Source organism: Melanotaenia boesemani, chromosome 20 (genome assembly GCF_017639745.1).
Source record: "Melanotaenia boesemani isolate fMelBoe1 chromosome 20, fMelBoe1.pri, whole genome shotgun sequence".
Taxonomy (NCBI): Eukaryota; Metazoa; Chordata; class Actinopteri; order Atheriniformes; family Melanotaeniidae; genus Melanotaenia; species Melanotaenia boesemani.
The window spans coordinates 12313372-12335869 of record NC_055701.1 but is presented as its reverse complement, the minus strand read 5'-3'; the positions used below and the strand labels follow the sequence as shown (position 1 = coordinate 12335869).

General features: G+C 39.4%; 3 protein-coding genes across 6 annotated transcripts; 1 reads left to right on the top strand and 2 right to left on the bottom strand.

Moving 5' to 3' along the window:
- Positions 1-3852: 3852 nt before the first annotated feature.
- On the bottom strand, positions 3853-7033 carry fam161b (FAM161 centrosomal protein B). Of its 3 annotated transcripts, none has more exons than XM_041972026.1 (4): positions 6838-7033; positions 5641-5879; positions 5073-5563; positions 3853-4064 (listed from the first exon to the last, which is right to left on the bottom strand). In XM_041972026.1, the coding sequence occupies exons 2-4, from the start codon at positions 5856-5858 to the stop codon at positions 3967-3969; spliced, it is 807 nt and encodes a 268-aa protein (XP_041827960.1). In that variant the 5' UTR covers positions 5859-5879; positions 6838-7033; the 3' UTR covers positions 3853-3966. The 3 variants fall into 3 exon arrangements, with proteins under 3 accessions (XP_041827960.1, XP_041827962.1, XP_041827961.1); XM_041972028.1 differs by having other exon boundaries at positions 5641-5876; XM_041972027.1 differs by having other exon boundaries at positions 5641-5868.
- A 73-nt stretch (positions 7034-7106) lies between these two features.
- coq6 (coenzyme Q6 monooxygenase) lies at positions 7107-14932 on the top strand. The gene is made up of 12 exons (XM_041972025.1): positions 7107-7498; positions 7716-7850; positions 8783-8841; positions 10639-10765; positions 11925-12055; positions 12136-12243; positions 12389-12451; positions 12559-12666; positions 13283-13485; positions 13648-13763; positions 14113-14279; positions 14801-14932. The coding sequence occupies exons 1-12, from the start codon at positions 7297-7299 to the stop codon at positions 14828-14830; spliced, it is 1449 nt and encodes a 482-aa protein (XP_041827959.1). The 5' UTR covers positions 7107-7296; the 3' UTR covers positions 14831-14932.
- Positions 14933-15013: 81 nt separating this feature from the next.
- entpd5a (ectonucleoside triphosphate diphosphohydrolase 5a) lies at positions 15014-21944 on the bottom strand. 2 transcript variants are annotated; one of them, XM_041971082.1, is made up of 14 exons: positions 21503-21944; positions 21277-21400; positions 20862-20941; positions 20473-20616; positions 20037-20112; positions 19500-19535; positions 19047-19135; positions 18879-18958; positions 18715-18776; positions 18519-18620; positions 17680-17823; positions 17513-17566; positions 16669-16784; positions 15014-16488 (listed from the first exon to the last, which is right to left on the bottom strand). In XM_041971082.1, exons 1-14 carry the CDS (start codon positions 21716-21718, stop codon positions 16405-16407), a joined length of 1407 nt encoding a protein of 468 aa, XP_041827016.1. In that variant the 5' UTR covers positions 21719-21944; the 3' UTR covers positions 15014-16404. The 2 variants fall into 2 exon arrangements, with proteins under 2 accessions (XP_041827016.1, XP_041827015.1); XM_041971081.1 differs by having other exon boundaries at positions 21277-21943.
- Between the last annotated feature and the right edge of the window lie 554 nt (positions 21945-22498).

The window sequence follows — 22498 nt, the reverse complement described above, 5'->3', positions numbered from 1 at the left end:
TTCAATAGTTTCAAGACATGGTACTCTAGTCAACAAAAGGCAATAGCATGATATGCTCTAACTTATATGATGACCCTTTGATTATACTTTTATACATATTCAAACATTCCTGTGTGATTGATTGTAAGTAAAAATGATCTCTGAAATTCCTGGCAGCCCACTGTCAAAGCACATGAGCACAGCAAAAGCCAGTGTACATGAGCATTTGATGTGGATTTTCAGGCTTGGAGCAAACCACTGAACTGGTCTGTGTGACTACAGATGCACAATGAGGATTGTTTACTTAGCTGGCAGTGTGGCTGTAGAAAATAACCATCCAAGAAAAGTCTATGTCAGATGTTTGACGTTCTTAAGGGACATATTCAATAAAAAAAACACATATACTACAATTTCCATAATCGCCATAATTGCAATTATGAGCATTGTAAGATTTAATTTCTGTAAGCACAATCTTTTTGGTAATTGCAATTAGAAGTCTCTTAATTTTACCTGGTGTTCACATTTTGTTTTTCAATGTTTATTGTGGAAACATCATCTCTAAATTACAGTCTTCAAATTTCTTGGCTAAACTGGTGAACATATCAAGTTTTTTTGTTGTTTATTCTACATGTAGATCTATGCAGACAGCATGAGCCCTGAGTTTTGCATTTAAAATGTCAATGATAAACATATAGAGTTCTATAAAATTCTATTTTCTTCCAGTTGCAAACGCAAAGCTTTTTCTGATTGCAAAGTCCATGTGTTTTGTAATTTCATAATTTATAGGTATATTTCTTAAACTATCAAATCTTTGGTGTTCGCCGTGACATGAATCATTTTTTCGGACAGTGTTGTTTTCTAGTGGAGAGACCACAAAAAGCTCAGTGCCGCTTCAACCTTTTTGATCATGGCATTTCTTCCCCTTTGGACTTCACGCTCTTCTCTTCCACATCTTCAATTTTCTCCCCGTCGTCTACATTTTCTTCCCTAAATCAGACATGTTGGGTTAGAAAATCGCTATATTGTAATTAAGTCAAACTTTTACTTGGCTACAGTTTTTGTCTTTTTTCACTAAAGACTGTAGCCGGGCTCAGAAAATTATGTAATGTAATTTGACCAAACCACATGAAGTCCTTGGCTCTCATGCAGCAGTGCTATTCATGATTTTAGGGACTAAGCCATTTAACACAAAGGATGAACAAAACTTGCTTAAAACTCCCTCTGCACACCTGCTCTGAAAGTCATTATCAATGCAGCTGTCATTAGTTTCAGTATCATCATCATCAGATCCGGTTGCTTCTCCGGTTTCTTCCACAAACTCCTCTTTTAATCCAACTTTATTCAATTTGCTCCTGTATGTCTGCTCAGCATGAGCCTTTGCATTTCTCTGTAAGGAAAAACTCAAAGTTAGACTGCTGAATGGGCATTTTATTCACAGTGTAGATCAAAATTTCAGACTTATGTCTCCCACCTGTTTCACCTGTTCAAACAAATAAGGACGTTCACTAATCCGGGCCTTCATGTCCCGCAATTCTCTCTTGTAATCTCTCATTCTCTGCTGATCAGCTTCCCTTTATGTAAGAAAAGAGTAGTATATAAAACTGTGTATGGTGGTTGTTGTGGTGTGAGATGTAAAAGCTTGCAACATTGTAAACTGGTCAGAACTAACCTATGGCGTTGCAGATTTTCATCATACACCTCTTTCAAACTGCTGTGTGGATCCAGCACCTTTGCATGAAGGGCAACAGCCTTCTTCATGGCCTGAGATCTCTTTTGGTAACTTCTCAGCCAGTCTGCACTCTCTTGATTCTTACTTTCTCTCATCTCCATTGAATTTCTATAAATGCAAAACATGATTTATTATTCATTTGTGTGTAGAAACTAGGAAAATGAACAATCTGCTGTTAATGGCTGAAAGGTCACGCTAACCTTATCCAACCCACCTGATAGCCATGCAACGCTTCCTCACAGCATCTGTGATGAATGTGGGGAGTGTGTCAGTGGACATCAACTTGCTTTTACTGATAGTACTCTTTCGAGGGGCCTGAATATGACGAGACAAAAACACTTCAACTCTATTTAACATTTATTTATTGAAAACGTTATCTGATATTTTTGCATCAGTTTTTTCATCAAGAGTTTGGTTATAAATAAAGCCCAGCCAGCTGTAGTTGTAGCTCCAGGATAATACACTTAATATATGTGGATGTAGCCTCAGTTGTTGTGAATGAGAAGTACTGTGTAATAATTAAAGATGGAATACATTTCCTGACAGCAAATGGAAAAATTGTGTAAAAATGTCTTTTTGACCAAACGTGCTTTTTTTCTTTGCTTGCGTTTGGTCTTAATGGATTTTTTTCTTTGGATTTCTCCCTTCCTATAATATGAATTACGCAATTTAACACCCTGTACTCTAAACTACCAGAAATACTTTATTCCACATAAATAGAAAGGCTGAATGGCAAAGATCAGTGATGACAATATTTTTTTTTAATATCAGGTAATTTAGAGAAATTTGTTATATTAAAACACAAACATAACTGCTTAAACGTGTGTGTGCCTGTGTGTGTGTGTGCAGCAAATTTCCTGTCTTCAACTAAACAAGACACTAATTCATTTTAGAAATAGTTTCCCAAAATTGCTTGTCAAGTTTCATAAAGCAGATCTTTGGTGATTGGATCATTTAGGTTTGAGTCCGAGGACACGAGAAGAAGATGGGAAGAAGCTTTCCCAGAACACAAAGTTCATTGTGCCAGTTTCGATTAGTGTAAATTACTGCTGCGACCAAATTACTGATATGATCATTTTTACTCTTTCTCACTCTCATGTGAAAAATCAGCTCAGGAAAAAGAATTTAAAATTTAATCATCTAAAAAAAAGAAACTAAAGATTCCAGAAATCAACTTCAATTAAACTTAAAAAAACTATAATGTGAAGAAAGTCTGAAATAAGATCATTTAATGGAAGGGAATGTCCCTTTTTTTTAAAGATGCTTCACTGTACATATCCCAGATACAGTAAATAATTTTTCATTGACATGTAGACATGAGGAGAAAAACAAAAAACAATTCCTTCATTATATTTAAGAAAACAACTCTTGTAGGATTATTTTATACTGAGGAGCTGGCATAATCAATAGGGATACACAACTGATAGTTTAAGTTACGATAATGTACACCGGGTGAAATCATGACCTATAAGGATCTTTTTAAAAATCCAAACTGAAGGTAAACAGCTTAAAATGTAGAGCAGTGGAGGCTTTAAAGAAGACAAGTGGTTTTTAATCCTCCTCAAAAATAAGTGTATGGACTTGATAAACTAGTGGGTGGACATGTCTCAAACCATCTATCAAGCAGAGAAGGTGTGAGAATGTTGGGAAGAAAAAAAGTGGTGCAAAACTATAACATGAAACCATCTGGTGTTTTGGAGCCCTGGAAATCTTCTTCGTATTTACTTCTTGTTGAAACATTGGCTCTTTAATACAAAATGTATATTTTACCTTTATTTTAAATTATATAATTCAAGTGTCATATTTTTGAGAAATCCATCAAATATTTTTGAAAAAGGCCATTAAATAATTAGCAGTTCTATGTCTACCACAAACACTTTGGTTCATTGGACAAAATCAAAATTTAATCCGTGAACTATGTATTATTTGGTCATTATAACTAATGTGATTTTAGCTTTGAATATTAGTAATAATTAAAATCATGCTAAGTCAAAATAGCTGCACAGTTTATCTTTTACTTGTCAAATATAAACAATTTTAATAACCTATTTTTTAAAATGATTAAAATGTTTACCTGTGAGTTTTCTGGGTTTTTCATACATTTCCTTGCTGGAAGAGCTGATGTCCTCAGGAAGAAGGGCTGACATTTGGTCCCATCTTTGCTCTGTATTTTGCTTAGCGCCTCTGTCTGCAAGGCCTTGTGCAGCTTGCTGAAGTTTGGGACCTGATGGCTGACTTTTGGCTGGAAGCTTGGCTCCTCAAACAGGAATCCCAGTTTTTTTTTTCCTGGTGCATTCGGCAGTGCGAGGTTTTGTGCTCCCAGTCTGAGCTGGATTCTCCTGTTGTGCTGTTGTTGCTGCAAGCAGATAAGTTGTCAAATCACTGTGTAGAGTATTAGACGTTCTGCACAGGTGGAATCAGCATTCAGTTTTAACATCTACTGTCTTTCACTTAAATGCTTTTAATTCAAACATTCAGAGGCTGTGGAGCAAAGCTGTGCACTGACTATGAAGAGAGGCTAAAGAATAAAAATAAAACTTGTGTAAGGGGAGGTTAAAGAATTTCTAATAAATAAGTTTTTCATTGATTAATTTGATTACTGTCTAGTTTCTTTAGAGGCTATGACATAAAGGATTTAAGAGGACTAAGCCTAAGATATGAATGTGTTCAACACAGTCACTGACCTTTTCTTGTACAGTATCCAATATGCATAACAATTTAAACAAATACCCCAGTGCATTTACACTTGTCTTTTGCTTAACTTTTGTATGAATATTATGATACATTTAATTTCTGTATTCACCACATTAAATAAACTGTAGCTATGGCTAAAAATATGCAACAAATATAGCAACATGATGACATAATGTTGTCCAAAATTCAAGGAGATGTTTTATGTAGTACTGTGTGCCTTCCTCAAGGTTTTGCACTGTAAAGCTATGTTGTGAATTTCTTGAACGCCAAAATTATATTAAGATACTCTCAGAAAACTATCAGGCTAAAATACAATAAGAACAATATATTTCTTTTACATTATTTATATCTATTTTTATTACCTATCCTGATCATACCAAGACTAGATATGACATGTGAGTGTACTACCGCCCATGCTTACGAGGTCTCTCGGATCTATATGTATAAAATGTTTACCTTTTTCATGTTAAATACTACAGTTTTGCCAATTTATATTTCTTGACAAATTTTCCTCTTCTGGTACAAATTTATTATACAATATGTGACAAGAATTACAAGTATGCTTGACGTAGCTAAAAAAAACAAACACGAAGACAATGTGTGGTCTATTTTCAGCCATTTAAACTACTGAACTAAAAAAGCATTATTTCATCAGAGGAGAAAAACCCACCTTTAAGCTCTGGTGAGTCCTTTATGTCTTTGTGAGGAACTTTTCTGACATGAACATTGATTTTTGGATTCTGTGAGGCTTGGTTTAATGTTGCCATCGGCTTCTCCTGTTTCTTTTTTTCTCTTTCATGGAAGCTGAAAGGTTTTTGAATGGAAATCAAGAATAGTTTCCTTTGCTCATGGCCCTGTTTCCTTTCCCTCTTTCTGACCTCTATCATCTCCTGGTAGATGGGCTGATTAACATGGCTGGGGACAGGGACGGCACAGAACTTCTTCTGACACTCAGCCTCTGCCTCCTCCTCTTTGGTCAGCTCTGTTGTTTTAGTTGAAGCAAACCGTTCACATAGTTGAGTTCTCACAGGAAGGGGCTTCCATTTTGTTGAAGGTACCCAGGGTGGACAAGATGTTAGAGGCCTCTGTTTGAGATGATGAGAGGTCTCATTTTGTGAGACATGAGCAGATATAACGGCGGATGTCCTCATTCCGACCAATCTGAAAAACAATAAAGGTATTTTAAATAGAACATTTATAATCTGAACAGCACAAAACAGTAATTTGAGGAAGCATACTTGATCTTATAGTTTAGTTCTTCTTCGCCACCAGACTTTTTGTCTACATCTGCTGATAGTAGAGCATTCTGATAAATCCTTTTCTCCAGCTCCTTACTTTGTCGCTTCTCTGTTTCCAGCAGCTGCTGCCTGAGGGCTTTTCTCAGTGTCTTGAGATGAAGCTGAAGCATTAGCTCGGAACTGATTCTTTCCTCCCGCAAGGTGTCCAGCTTTGACATTTGATCTTACCTGTGATACTACTAAAATATAAAAAATAAAGAAAAAAATTAACAGTGATCAGTGACATAAATCAAATTTATGTAAGGTGTTTATTCCCACAAGGAGTGAAAAACATGTAAATGAGTGTCAAGTAATTTCTCAAATTACTCTGGCAACCCCTTAAATTCAGATATTATCTGTTATTGAAAAACAAATCCACTACTTCCTATAAGCAGAGAAGGAAAATGTTTTAATTAGCTGTTCTGTTTCATAAAAAAAAGTATTTTTAAAGAAACCCCAGTATCTGTGTGCACACATTTATTTATTTTTTATTAAAGCTGTCCAATAGCAGAAACATTTTTCTTCTTAATTAATGTACTATGTCAACAGTTAGACAATCAGCTCATCACAATGCTTACAGAAAATGTTTATATTATCCTACATTTTAACCCAACAACTTTTAATATGCACTGCTTGTGCTTTGTTATACTTAAATCTAAATTAATCTAGGAAGTGATAATAAAAGTAAAAAGTAAATTTAAAAAGTAAAGTAAATTACTTTGTAGGCAAGTCGAACCCCAAATACCAAGTGAGCATGTGCTGATTGAGTATGTTTATGTTTTAGATAGTTGGTTTTTGACACAGAGGCGCTGAAAATTGTAAAAGGTTTTATTTACAACGACTTTAAAAGACAAAGGAATAAATAATAAGATTATAAGAAGTCATATCTTATTTTAAATAAACTGGTAAACGGCTTGCAAGAATATATAGTGTGTCTTCTGTGTGGCTCTAATGTAAACTGTGGTTACTATAGCAACCACGTATCAGAGCTCTTGGCATAATAAAAAATGGGTTGCACATAATTAGCGCTAATGTAAGCTCACTACTTTTCATCCAAAACGAAAACAAATGTTCTTTCTTATTTTCTTCGGCTTCAAGACGCTTAATGTAGAATTACAATAAAAAATGTAACTTGAAAGCGGAAAAATTAGTACCAACCTTGAAACAGACGATCAGGAAGTATTTGTCGATGGTCTAAGTGTTCGCTAACTATAAACCCGTGGATATTACGATGTATTTGTTGAACCAAAGATTAAAGTTACTGATACAAAGTTATTTCAATCACGTTTGATTAAAAGAAACGCTTCTATCGCTTTCTTATACTCAGCAGTCAGTTTTTGTTGCATTAGCACTGTTTGTGGACAAAGGCAGCAACGTCAGCCGCGTAATACGTCATTTGTGATTGGACAAGAAACCGGAAGTACATCCTCTGAAGCGCTTGCTTGTCAACACAACATGGCTGGATTACTGAAGGGACACAGCTGCTCTTATTAGGACACATTCAAGGGGAAGCTGTCTGTTAATTTTATTGTTGGAGTATTCCGACTCCGAAGCTGGACTGTTTTCATGTTTAAACGCAGTGCTTGTCACATGTGAAGACAGACTGAAGACAAAACCATGCACAAACTCACAAAAGCGCCGTTGGCCTTAAATGGACTTGGGCGGTATTTAATAACAGAAAAGCACCTACCTGCTGTAAATACCATCAAGAGAAGAAACGTGTGTACAGAACAGGGGGACGATTTTGGCAAGAATGACGTTTATGATGTTATTATATCCGGGGGAGGTATGGTTGGATCTGCTATGGCATGTTCCCTAGGTGAGTGTGTATAGTAACTATGTAAGCAGAGCAGTGCTAATTTTATTCCCTGTGGTGTTATTCTAAAATTGCTTTAAAAATAATCCAAGAATGTGGCGCAGTAAAAATAAATAAATAAATAAAACGGCTGTATCACAACCCAGGTAGTCTGCTACTGTAGTCAATAAGCCTGTTTAATTGTTGCAGTCAGTTTTTTAATATAATCTTTATTTCACAGGTATGGATCCCAACTTGGCAGGGAGGAAGATTCTGCTTCTTGAAGCTGGCAACAAGAAAGTTATTGACAAGGTTCCGGACACCTACAGCACCAGAGTCAGCTCCATCAGTCCAGGATCTGCTACCCTCCTTAGTGGTAAAATATACCATCACATTCTGAAACACATAGACAACTTCATTAAATATTTTAAAATAAGCCTATTGTACGTTCTTATCTTGAGTAGTCTCTTTTCTGTAGTAAGTTTGCAGATTGTGACCATTAAATGGCCTCACTTGCTGAGTCAGGGATGAGACATGCCGTTGCCCAGGCTTAGCAGGGATCATGTCTGACCTTGGATAATAGATTGGCTGGGGTTTTTCCTGGCAGTGTTTTTTCTCTTAGACAGATTAAGAATCTAAAATTTGATAAGAGTCTGCAGAAAGTCAGGGGAAGTGAGAGTCAGGCAAGCAAGTTTGTTATGGGTTTGATGGTTGTTAATCCTTGAAGTTTTTGTTTAAAGGATTCACTCAGCCTCGATGCATTTTGTTACTGCATGGAACTGAATGGACAAAAATCATCCTATTATTGTTAGACATATGACTTCATTTTTTATTATTTCTCTTTAGGGGTTAATGTTTTTTTTTATTAGATTTAATCCTGATTTATTTAAACGACTATGTTTGTCTGGTAAATCAGGAATCGAAATGCACCAAGATAATAGAGTAATCCTTCCACAGGTGCAAATTTAGTTTTTTTGTTGGTTTTGGTTTGTTTGTTTGCTTTTGATTGTGAGATTTCAATAGAATATTTGATATTAATACAGCAGAAGCTGTAACTGTGAAACATTGTGCTTAGCTATGATGTCATTGCACTCCATTGGCACCTATGCAGTGTAAATGGTTAGCTTGTTTATGGAACCATGTCACGGTTTTATCATTTATTTAAACCCCACCCTGGGCACATTTTCATCCTGCTCTGATTATTATGTAAGGATATTCGTTACATTTTCCTCCGTTTTTTTAAATAGAATTTGTGTTTTGGCATGTAGATTATGATACGATTGTAAAACACAGATATACAATTTGTAGGAATTGGAGCATGGGAGCACATTACACAAATGAGATGCAAGCCATACAAAAGGATGCAGGTAAGTTGATCTTGTGCTTATTTTTACATTAGGTTGTTGTATTTTTAATATGTAAGACAAGATACAGTTTCTGCCATTGTGCTGTTTTGCCAAAACCTCAGGAAAGCATAATTTCAAGATAGAAATAACTCATTCTATCTCCCAAAATCTCTTTGGTACACAACTTGAACTTTGACTAACATGTCCTTTAGACGTTCACATTTACTGGCATACTGTATGTATTTCTGTCATCCATCAGTCATTGCACCATACAATTTGTGGAGAGAAAAATCTGTTACACTCAGCTTCTACTCAGCCATCAAGATTAATCATCAAGCATCACAATACAGTATCATATAATCATGTATATGGTATGTAAGTGTTCACATTAAAATACTAAAAGGTGGTTTCGTGTACCATGCATTTTGCTCATTCCTTTGTGCAATTCATGCCTTCTCAGCAGCTCTGCAAATTTTGTGGTGCACTAAATGCCAAAGAACCTAAGGTTCTTTTAAAGCTCTGAATTGGCATATTCAAAAGCACTGGATAGCTTTCTCACTGTGTAAGTTTCATTTATTAAAGCCATGTTTTCTATGAAGAGTAAATTATTTTGATGTTTTCAAATTAGTACTCCTTTCCCCCATATCCTCTAATTATAAAGATTCATGTGAACAACAAGAAGAAGATGAAAGATTAGGAGAGTGGTTGTTTGCTGCAAAGTGAACCCGCTTTACGGCTGTGGGCTCAGGCTCGGTCCCTCTTGTAAGATGTGGTCAGTGTATACCAAACACTCGACCACAGGGTTTCTCTCTGGGCCCAAGATGTCATCAGGCAGTTCCTAACAGTGATTATAGTAGTATACCTCTGCCACTATACCTTTACTTTTCTACAACTTCTCTGGCTTGTTTGCCCACTGAATTTAGGTCATATACCTCTCAGCCATAGAACTGGAAAGTATATACTACAAGTCTGCTCCAAATGGTGTGCTTTCCCTACATTAAAGTACTCTTTCTATTTAAATGCCCACTAAGCACAGGGGAAGCAAACAGAGTTTGTGCCATCAAGGCGTTATTCTGACTCAGATTCTCTATAAAGTTGCAAGAACGAATATTGTTTAAACCTCGCACAAAAAGCAGTAACTCATTCTACCCCAAAGCTGCATCGTTTCACTCTCATTTACAAAACCAAAACAATTTTTGGGCTGGTCTCAGTAAATCTTTCTTCCCAACCACTTATCACAAGTTGCAAACCAACTGCCATTAGTGGTTTTCTGTGGGGTATATGCCCCTACTTTATGGCAAGTTGGAAAAAAATAGTGTGGCAGCATGTTACTGGAGAATGATGGGTTCTGTCACCATAGTTACAGCCAAGGAGAGGCTTAACCTTGTACAAACACTTTTCACCTCCACATGTTTAACTTAAACAAGGTTGGAATTACAGTAGCCTGAAACTATAGCTCATTCTGCCGCTTTTGGTTGCGAATAAATATTGACTCACTCTGTAATGTTCACAAACATGTCATTTTTTATTTGTGTTTCCCAGAAAATGTTTGACAAGAAAAAAATCCACATCACAAAAAAATTATTTGGGTCCTCCACCTCACAGAGGTCTATTAAGTTGAAGTCAGCTCAGAGCAATGGTGACCTTCATCGCTCTGGGTTGGATGTATGAGCGGCGTGCCAACCTCCTAATGTGGCTAACAACTTTGATGTGTTCAACTCGATGAAGTTCCAGTTCTCTGCCCAGCTATATATAGGGAAAGGGGATGCATTTAAGCGTAGACTAGTAGACCGCAGGCATAATGAGTCTCTCATTTAGGTTTGGGATGCCTGCTCAGATGCTCTGATCACGTTCGATAAGGAGAACCTGCAGGATGAGATGGCATACATCGTGGAGAACGACATCGTTGTGGCTGCAATCACTAAACAGCTCGACACACTGTCTGGTAAGCACAGGAAAAATGGTTAAATCATGAGGTTCCATACAGTAGCCCGATTCCTCCTCCGTCTGTCTAATGGGTTTAGTTTGGTAGCTACAGCATCGCTTGTACTCCATCCTGTCCCCTGGTTTTGTTTATTTGTTCTTTCTCCTGGTGACTGTTTTCAAAGACAAGTTCTTGGAGCCATCCATGTTTTTCCTGCAGTTTAAATCAAAACCTCACATTTTGGAAACTCTTGTGCCTTGGCACCCTCTGCCGACACGTGAAATGGTCCAGTGACCTATTTAAAGCTGCCATGTGCTCCTGAGTTTTGCCACCTCCTGAGACACAAAATCCCTGACAGTGTGTAGGGCTGCATGGCTGTTGACATCAGACCAACTTTTGTGAGGTTCACAAATAAAACTCAGCTCTGCTATGTACTTGACAGTTAAACTGGCATATTTATAAACAGTTTTCAACATTTTGCACCAAACAAGGGATGTGTGGTTGCAGCACGTTTTTGCCTCATGTGCCTCCCATGTGTCCACTTCACTCTGCTCATTTTAGCCTTTGAGTTATTACACTCGAAATGCACTACATGAAAATTATGCTCTTCGCCAGCTGTTTTCAACTCTTTACTCCAGTCTCAAAAAACCCTAATTTGACATCCATGTTGTAGGAACCAGTAGCTGTTCTGCGGATGGGTCTCACTCCAAGTCAGCACATGCCAGCATAGCGCAGGATCTTTCCATGTGTGGGATGTCCAGCTGTAGATATTTTAGGAAGTGCGGTAGTTTTAATACAAAATCTAAGAAGCTGGCAGCATTTGCGAAGTGCAGAGTTGTGCACTTGTAGATAAATACTATTAGTCAGTGTAATGCAGCAGGCCAAGACCATTAAGAAGATTGTCAAATGCGATGCTTGGCATTTACCACGTGCCAGTGAGGAAAACCAGTGGTGTTTTATGAGGTGGTTTATAGATCTTCCACCACTTTGGCTGCAGGCAAGACATCTTTTCCTTTCGTTTTTTCAAGGAAAAAGTAGCAAAGCACTGATTTAGTGGGATGATGCACTCACATGGCCAAGTTTATCTTTGTGGGGTGAGAAATCTACACAAAAAAACATGCAATCTGCCTCTGATCCTTCTGCACATTAGTCAGCTGTTGTATATCTTTCTTGTTATCAGATAATGTGCAGGTAAAGTACAGATCTAAGGTGGTGAAATACACGTGGCCCATGCCGCACCATGCAGCAGATGCCATTCCATGGGTACGGGTCACTTTGGCAAATGGGGAGATTCTTCAGGCGAAGCTTCTGGTCAGTTTAATTCTATCCCACAATCTGTAGATCTTGTCGATTCTGCCTGTTACTATTCTTCTTCTTGTCTGTTTTTGCAGATTGGTGCTGATGGGCCAAACTCAATGGTAAGGCAGGAATTAGGAATTCCCATGGTCAAGTGGAATTATGATCAGTCTGCTGTGGTTGCAGTGTTGCACTTATCAGAGGTGGGTAACACATTTCACACACAGTGAAATACCCTTTATTAACCGACGAGATGCATCCTTAAAGATATCTTTAAAGTGCATCATATAGATGTAATATAACAAACAATGCCGCTGAATTTAATACATTTTGATTTATGATGTGCAGCCCACAGAAAACAATGTCGCATGGCAGAGGTTCCTCCCAACAGGCCCCATTGCAATGCTACCGGTAATTCATGTGTATTATCTGCCATCATAGTATATTATTGAAAATTGTCCATATGTGTCTCAGAAATATCTGATAAATTTTCACTGATCCCTCTTTGTGCTTTGCAGCTGTCGGACACTAAGAGTTCTCTGGTGTGGTCAACCAGTCATCGGCTTGCAGAGGAGTTGCTGGAGCTGGACGAGGAGAGCTTTGTTGACGCCATCAACTCGGCCTTCGTGAGTCTCGCTGTGACCATCAAAGTGCTGGTGTTATGTTTACAGTCAGTTTTAAGATGTGTCAATATGATGTTGCAGCATTTCTGTATATGTGTGCAGGGGTTCTCCCTGGGCTTGCACGGTAAGCTGTTTGGAGTGACTCACACTAAGTTTGGTCATTGTTTAGTTCAAACCATATACAATAGTAATATTCCTCTGCATGAATGATATACCTATCTGTTTTTTGTGTTTAGAGAAACTGTTTTCCCAAGCTGGCTATTTTTACTGGGCTTGCCGATGGATGGGGTCACCACGGTTGAGTCACGTTTGGTTTCAGGCCCTGGTTTGCTAATTAAACCTGTGGTCTCCCAGTGTCGACCATTACTGCATGGAATGTTTTTCAAACCAAGCTAATTCAATTGCATAGCCTGGTCGGCATCTTCTTTTAATTAGCCCAGCTCCCGAGGCCCTGCCAAACCAGTTAGCTAGGGGGGGGACTGGAGCTCAGCTTTGCTGTTATGTCAGCTAAATTCTCTGTCCACTCTGGAGGATAACATCTGTTTTCTTTCTCTTTTGGTCATTTTTCTCTTTTTGTGAATGTGTCTGTCTTCTTGCCTGTCTGTGCACTCACTAACAGTGGAGTAATGAGAACCAATCAGACCTAATTGAGACAGCTGGTTCTCTGTTTCGGGGCGCACTGTCAGCCATCATGCCGTCTGTAGGTTCACCTCGACAGCTTCCACCAAGTGTGGCAGGGATTGGCCCAAAGAGCAGGGTCATGTTTCCACTGGGTATGGGTCACGCATCTGAGTACACCAGGCACAGAGTGGCACTCATCGGGTAAGGTGGCAGTACCGAGAGCAGTACCTTTTAGGACTTTTAAAAGATATCTCACCTATGTTGAGATTGAGTGTCACTAGCAGCGAAATGAACACATTAATCTGCATTGTGCATCAAGCATGGATTGTGGACAGTTTATGTTGTTTATGTTTATCTTTGCAGGGATGCAGCTCATCGTGTTCATCCACTGGCAGGTCAGGGAGCCAACCTGGGATTTGGGGATGTGGCTTCCCTCACGCAGCTCCTGAGCCAGGCGGCCTTTAACGGGAAGGACCTGGGTCAGTGAGAACTCTAAACAGACACAAATGCTGCAGCCATAGCTCCGTGGTTTCCCTTAAGCTCTTTTCCATTGCCCCAGCTCAAACACACTGTTGATGTGAACTATAAAAAGCATAAGGTTTTCCAGCAACATTTATTTGATGTTTTCTGGCCATTCTGCTGAAGAACTCTGTTTGTTGCTTTTCTTTAGAAATGAAAATCCTGTTATGAGATGTCAAGTTTATTTTTACTCTATTAAATGTCCTGAAGTTATTATACTACTGGTGCATCGACTTAATGTAGGAAACATATGACAGACACATACTATATTTTAACTTTTTAACACGTTGCTCTTTTTGCTCTGTGCAGGAGCAATACAGCACTTGTTAGAATATGAGACTGAACGTCAGCGACACAATCTGCCCATGATGGCTGCCATTGACCTCATGAAACGGCTGTATTCCACCAACGCTGCTCCTGTGGTTGTCCTACGCACCTTCGGTCTGCAGGCCACCAACATGCTGCCAGCGTTAAAAGTAAGCTCCTTCTCCACTAGTTTGACATCTCAGCCAACCTGGACTCAACCACCTGTCAAACCTAAGCTCCACCTACACCAAACCTCACCCTTCACCATCTTTTCTGATTACATGGAGCTTTACTTAAGCACTGTCTATAATTTTAAGGGTTCTGAACCTACTACTATGGTATCTAAGTTTAGCCCCAAATTTAGTGTTACCAAAAGTGTGTGGGTGGGGTGCATGGCTGGCCTTTGGGCAGCGGACAGTGGTGTTGGCTTGTGTTTTCACACTCCTTTTATTACCGACCACTCATGTGAAATGGCTTTATTCCCTACTAAGTGATTTAGACCAACACAACTGTAACTGGTTGCAAAGGCGTTTCATGATGGAGGCACCAAGTTAAAAGTGACACTTTTTCCATATTAAATGGTTTAAGTTCATAAGTTTAGAGGTCTCATATAAGTCTCACTTAAATCAGACTTCTAAATCATAACTCAGAGGTTGCACAGTTTCTGAATTCATGTCTCTTCACTCTGCAGGAGCAGATCATGGCATATGCAAGCAAGTGAAGCATTCTACGGGGAAGTTCTTGTTTGTGGATCTCTGTTGACTTTGAGCTTTAAAAGCTGCAAAGATTTTCAGTGTAAAAAATAAAACTAAGTTTATTTTAAGCCCTGAAGTTGTTTACCTGTGTCTGTGTGTGTAACATTTAACTACATGTAATAAGAGTAAATATAACACAAATCACAATTTTAATGTTTTATTAAAACATACATGTTTAGTATACACTTATGTCACGGGATTTAAAAACAATTTACATACTGTCAGCCATCAGAGTATTCATTCTGATGGACACTCAGAGGCATATCTCAGCAATTGTGCAGCATAAAGTTTCTGTGATGTAAAAGCAATTCTTGCCAAATAATTTCACTGAGTTTATTTGTATATACAGCAGTAGTAATCAAATATATAGAATATTATAAAGACAGCATAGGCATGGGTAAGGACCAGTTATACAAAGAGTTCCAAGGGTAATATTGGAAAAGGATAATAAAAAATAGTCTTGCATAAACTTTAAATTTTTTAAACTATTTGTACAATTCACAAGCAGGAATGCAAATATAATTCATTAAGACTATTTATGAGCAAACAGCAACAAGTAAGGAAGTTTATTAAATAGATAAATATGTTGATGGAGGCACTGTCTACCATTGATGAGTGGTTTTCTATTAGTGATCTAAAATACTGTTCAGAACAAAGGCCATTGCAGTTTAGCTATTTTTGATAGTCTGTTCCACTCTAGATAAAACAAGCAATACTGGCTGCATTTAAAAAAAAATACAAGGATTAATGTTGTAATTTTACAACACTGTGAGAGGCATTTCTCCTCAGCACTCTCTTTGCCCCTCTGAGTCATGGTGAATCCAACACTACCGATGAATATATACAACTCTATAGATGGCATTAAAGCAACTGATCATGTCTTCGCTACAATATCTGCAGTTAAAGTGTTATGTGCAATGTTAAGGAAAAAAAAGCTGCATGGCTGTCAACTGCTCTTCGTCCAATGATGTTGTATTTGTCAAAGGCTAGGAGCAAAATAACTAGGGTCCTGTTAAATAATTTACTGCAAGAGTAAATAGAAAATAGATTTACAAGCATCTACTGTAAAAGAGACAGTTGTAGTTGCTGCTCCAGCAACTACTTTAAATTTATTCCACTGTATTGCACAGCAGGCACCAGGACCACAGTAAGCACCAAAATACCATGACTCCTTGCATTGCCTCTAAGTTGCCCTCTATACACTGTACGGGTAGGTGAGAAAGACATTTCAGATCAGACACCCATAAGGAATAAAAAAATGTAAACGTTTCATAGAAAATAAGCCCACCAATTATGAGCTCAACATACAGTAGAAATAGCTGGCCTTATAAAAATATAGTGATTTTTTTAAACAGTTCTTTAAGTATTTGCAGGGTGCTGAGGTTGAGGAAGAGATGAGGGGGCATGGTGGGTGAGGAAGCATGATGGGACCGGGTGTGTCTGCGAGGAGGCAGGCTGATTGAGGGTGGACAGAGGAAAGGGGGCCCCACAGTGACAGACTGTTCCTCTCAGTGCCAGCTGCAATGACTGCGAGCTGTCCTTAGTGGATGTTGAAGTCCCTGAAGAAGTCAAAGGTCGCCCCCAGGGCCCAGCTTGTCTCCACATTGTTCACTTTCTTGGCCAGCTGTTGAATCAAGTGAAAGAAAGATCTCCATTAAGACAACATAGAAACACTTTCCTAAATCCATTTTCATATTGATTTAAAGTACAACGCATGGTGCAGACATACGCTTTGGACATGCAGCTTGACATATTTTGATTCCCACATGCATTGCTTGTAGTAACCTGGCTCTGAGTCACCTACCTGCAGCACAGTGCTGTCCTTGAAGCCAAAACCCTCCTTTAGCAGGCAAGTGATATATGTCATATCCATGCAGAGGAAGGGGCTGATAGCACGGTATTTGGTCATTTTGTTGCACACTGCAAGCACAAAAAAGCCACAGGCCTCAGACATGACAATAACACATGGTTCACATGCAACTATAAAAAAAAAGAATCATTTTCTTATATAATTCCATGTAACAGTAAAAACAAACTTTTCTAACCCTTGTGCTACATGATTAAAAGATGACCATTTTTGTTTTGTTTGGCTGCATAAACAGGGAGGTGCGAGGAGTACGGCTGAGGGTCAGCACAAGGCTGCGAGTGGGTGGTTGTGTTCAACAGTCAGGCATCCGAGTATGTGTGTGTCTGTGTGTATTCGCTTCCAGGTGGTGTGTGGCTGTCAGGTGCCCTTCTGCCGGGACCAGGCAGTAATATGCTGAGCTGCCAGCCCAGGTTGAGCTAGACTCGTCCCTCGAGACCACCTGACAGTGTTCTCACAACACAAACCGCCTTACATAACACACCAACTCATTCCTACTTGTTATGAATGTCACTCTTCGTTACAGCTGTCAGAAAATCAAGCATAGTGTGTGTTGGTTAAATAAACTGCAACATTTCTGGGTGAATTAGCTCATCTATTTCCATAACATCTTTTCCTGTTTGAACTAATTCTTTTTCACAGGAGAAGATGAACCATTTTTGGTACAGTTGTATCACTTCTGGAGGCACAAACATGCTTCTTGTTTTACAACATGACTCCTTTGCATGAAGTTTCAGACTTCTGACAGTTTCTCACGCAGGTTTTCCAACCCTCAAGAAGTTACCTTCTTTGGCTTTCTTCTTGAAGTCCCTGACTTCAACCGCACCACCTCGACTGCCTTCAGTGAAGAAAAAAAAACATGCAATTAAAATACTTACTTTGTGCAAGAGATTATAATTAGCATAAAGATAATGGCAAAGGAAGGTGGCTTGTTGGTCTGTTCCCACTCACCGATGAGGCCGGTTTCCACAGCTCTGTCGAAGTAGTGGGAGAAAGCATAGAAAACACTGCTGCCCTTCACTTCGTACGGCTGGTGAAATAGGCCTTTGACCACCCTCATGACCTCATAGTAGCACAACTTATAGCCTGCATAGCCTAAAGCAAGACCAGACAGAAAATGTGGTTTTGTTTGAAGAATAATTTTGCTAAACATTTAAAGAAGTAGAGGAAACAGTGACTTGAAGTTGCGTGGAGACAATAATGGATGGAATGCAAGTAGAAGAAATTTGTGCCGCACTCCGAGGTCAGTGGGCGGGTGAAACTGGGGGCCAGATTTATATAAAAGGGAAGCCCCAGAAGGATGAGTTTCACACAGCCCCATGGGCATGCTTGGTTCAATTGTGCCAGCAAAACCATGTGCTGACAAGAGCGGCAGTTAGCGCAATCCTATTGTGCTGTCTATTTTTACCACATAATTGTCATCGGGCTAGATCAAGCTACTCGTTACACACAAAAAACAACAACTCAGGGACAAGCCCAGCATCTTTTGGCTACTTGACTGTGGTATGGGAGTGACTGCCTTATTTGTGAAGTTAACTGACAGTTTTCTTTTTCATTTAAATACAAGTTTGATGACAGTGTAATTGTTCAAGAGGGAACTCAGAGAGACAGAAGATGACAAAACATGTGTTTGGTGCCAAGATTAAAGGAACTTTAGCTGATATGTGTTCTCATGTGAACTTGTATTGTACTGTACTCTGTTGTTTCCCAGACTTGAGAAAGGAATGTATGGATTGTTGGACCCAAGACACCGGGAAGGCATTCAAAACCTCAGGCAGCTTTTATCTTACCGTCTGGAATCCCGCTAACTTTATAGGTGTTTCCTCCAAAAGTCACTTCTTCTCTGAACTTTTTCGGCAGGCAGGAGCTAGTGAAGACTTTCCAATCCAATCCTGGGAAAACAAACACAAGGCACAGTTTGAGAATTTTCTGAACAAAGACGCAAAGTGGAAATAAAAAGGTGCACACTGGTATAAAATACTTTACCATCAGCTCCCAGTGCTCCAAGAGTTGCCAGACGGGCAGCATATAGTCCATTTCCAAGGTAGCTATGTAATGGGAACAATAATTATGGTGACCTTTAAGATAGATTTCTACTTTTACTTTAAAATCTTGAGAAAATATTAAACAGTATCATCTCAGTAGTATACCTGTGTGTGTAAAGTGCATATGTGTTGTTGAACAGGTTGAATCTGGCTATGTAACTGGGCGGAGCAGCCTGAATTGTTTTCTGTTGAATAAACAACAAATATTAAAACGTATATATTTTTGGTATTAAATAAAAGAAATTTATTTACCACAGTGATTATTTTATTCACCTTTGACTTTGGAAGGAATGTGATCTGTGTAGATCCTCCACCCAAATCCAGAATCCCCACTGTCTTCCTTGTGTTGGAGTACAAATGGCCTGCAGCAAACAAGCAAAAGGTTAAAAACCTCACACTGGATGGAGGATAATGGAGGTGTTGTGCATCATGGGTGCAACATAAAGAGCATACTGTCTAATTCTAAGGACCAGTTGCTAATTTTAGTTAGAACTTGTTCCTTTGCATTTACTAGCATCTGAATGATACAGTTTAAATAAATCTGGTGGTACCATATGTGTGACAAACGTGAGGAAATATTGCTTGTTTTTGCAATCTGTTTGGTGCCAGTGATTCAAGAACATAACCACAGAAAGGAGACAAGTGTCTTTCACTGCAGAGCTTCTGTGTACACTGTAGCCTCCTAACCACTAACACCACCATAGCAATACACAAGCAATGTCTTACCTGTAAGGAAGTTCACTGTGACCCAGGCGAGGACTCCTAAAACAGCACATGGGTGAAAATGCCAGCATTAGTCAAACCTCGGAGAGGGGATTGCACCTGGCCAATTATAAATTTATCCTGTTTAAATTTGTTCAAGCACACAGAATAACTAAAGATAACTTAGCTCACCTACACTAGGAATGCTAACCAAACCAACCCAGGTAATTACAGTTGACTCAGATGTAGAGTTATTGTACTCATAAAGTGAGGATGACACATAGCACATACTCTGATGAAACCTAACACAGTCTTAATGAGCGATGTGGAACCTCACATTAAATTAAAGGGCGTGGGGCAGCTTGCACTCACACTGATGTATTTATGTGCCTCAAAGAGGTAGTAACAGAACTCTTGTAAAAAGAATTACAAGAGCACTATTGTTTCTTATAGACTGTTAAAGCACCTGGTTAGACAAAACCTAATTTAAAAAATGATCATTAATAAAATAAAAACATTAAAAATTCTTGTCTTTTGCACAAATGGAGAGAAAAAACTTACCTTCATTTGCTCCATTCATGATGGAAACACTGTTGTTTGGCACAAAAAAGGGGGATTCTTCGAACACCTCTTGTACCTGTGGAATAAAGTTACCCACAGAATATAAGTTACAGTTCTGACGACGTATTAAGAGTACGTTTAATCAGGCTGCAGAGGACAGATTGTGTTTGGTACAGTGTTTTGGAGTGACAGATAACTGAGCCACATCATGGCTGAAACAGCAGCTTGGATAATACTTAAAATGCCAAATATGGTTGCTCCACACAACCCAACAACAGCTGTTCTTTGCAACATGATAGCCACCAAATGGGCAGACTTGCTGCCTTTTCGTTCAGTGACAGTTGTAAGCACTTAGTGGTTTTCTCATCCCGTTCTCTGGTGGGACGGCTGGTGTTTGTGCCAAATTGTCTGAGGGCAGAGTGAAAACGTGCCTTACCTCCTTCAAAAGGGCATTGGCCTTCTCTTCAGGGAGCAGACGCAGACCCGCCGTGGCCTTCAGGACCACTGGCGTCCTCCTCCACTCCTCCTCTGGCACTGTCTTCTTGGCAATCTTCAGTAACTGACGGATGGTGTTACCACCCTGCACAAGACATTTTCCAACAAAGATATTTCATATGAGACACGTATTTAAAATATATAAAATCAGAAGGTAAGTGAACATATAAATCATTAGTAGGAGGCTATTTTAAGAAATGCACACTATTTACATCACACAAATCCAACCCAAAAGAAAATCCCAGTGGTTTAGAGGTTCACAGACAGAAAACAACTCCCTAATAAGCCTGATTACTAATAATAAGTAATTGTGCAAGCAGGTATACATACCTCCCCAGGGTTGTCCTTATACTCAGACAGTCCAGGTTTCACAGCATGGTACATTTCATTGTCCAGAACTGGCAGCTCAACTAAAAGAAAAAAGTCAGGGATCAGATCATAAACAACAATGGCAAAAGTGCACGAAATTGTGTGATTAAACAGAAAGGGCAGTTCCTGCCCCTTTTTGTGAATAACACTGGATATTTTGACTGTGGCACTTCACCTACATCTATACTGTTTTAAAGTCTGCTTCCTACACAGTTGAGTCAGACGGGGAAATTAAAAAGTCGACATCTGCTACTTTTAGACTGTCCTGCACACTGTCAGTGCATTTTTGTCATTACACCACACCGCGAATGACAGCAAGCTGAGTGGGAGTCAGCAGCATGTGCAAATCTCTACTGGTTTAGAGTCGTGTGCTTACCAGGATCTTTCTGGATGAACTTATAAATATGGATCCTGGTGCCGGTGCTGCCTGCGTCAAACATGATCCCATAGAAAACGCGGCTCTGGGGAGGGGAAGGGACTTCAGGTGCGGGCTGGTGCACCTGAAGAGGATAATAAGTCTCAGGTGCAGGATGCACTACTTCGGGCACCGGGTGAAAAGCCTCTGGAATGGGATGAATGACTTCTGGTGCAGAGTGGAATACCTCGGGGACCTCGGGGTAAGTCGGGACGCCGGACTGGGCGACTTCGGGTACAGGATTGGAGACGTCAGGGAGGAGGTTTTCCGTGTTGGCAGAGTGCTCCCGGTAGCGGTAGACGTGAGGGATGTAACGGTGGTGCCGGTAGTAGGTCGCCTCCGCGAAAAGACTCACTACCAGAAGCCGCACGCACAGACTGAGGAGTAGGGTCTGCATGGCCATTGTTTTCACAACCAGAGGGAGAAGTCAGCTGGGGTGCAGAGGAGAATGATGAGGACTTGGGTGCTGGAGCAAAATGCAGACAGGGGACCTGCAGAGAGAGCAGTGGAGATGGAAAGAGGCAGAGTGGATGCGATGCACACTCAGGACTGTCCGGCCATCTGATTACAGTATATAAAGACATAAGGGCCTGGCGTTGGGCCACACCGAGAGCAGCCATCCACCAATCAAGTGGCGGTCCATCCCAACTCCATCAGAAGTCCCCTCAACCTCCATCTCCTCCACCCCCTCCAGTGAGCTGAGCAGAACACTGATTACCTGCCTACCAACAGCATTTCCTTTTTTTTTTTTTTTTTTTTTTTAACGAGGAGGATTATTTCTGGCAAGGATTTTCCCCTCCTCATCTTTTACTGGTTATTTTGAAGCCAAAGAAAAAAAAGAAAAAAAAATCCCTTCTATGAAAGGAGAAAGGGGTTTCTAAACAAGTCAATATGAACGTCTCACCCTAAAAAAGAAAACTAAAAAAAATAGTAATAAAAGATGGTCTTTAAATACTTTTTATGGGTGAATTTAAGACTTGTATTGGAGCTTGCCTCAGAAATTACTTCTCCCTGCAACTCTGGACTTTCACAGCTTCATGAATTCTTACATTTTTACCACTGCTCAAATTAGGAGTGATGTAAGTTTTTGTTGGCTGTTATAAACACTCTTCTGATCGTTTCTATATTAATTACTGGAGTTTGTAAAAGTTAACAACTTAAGTTTGTTAATGTTTGCTCGCAT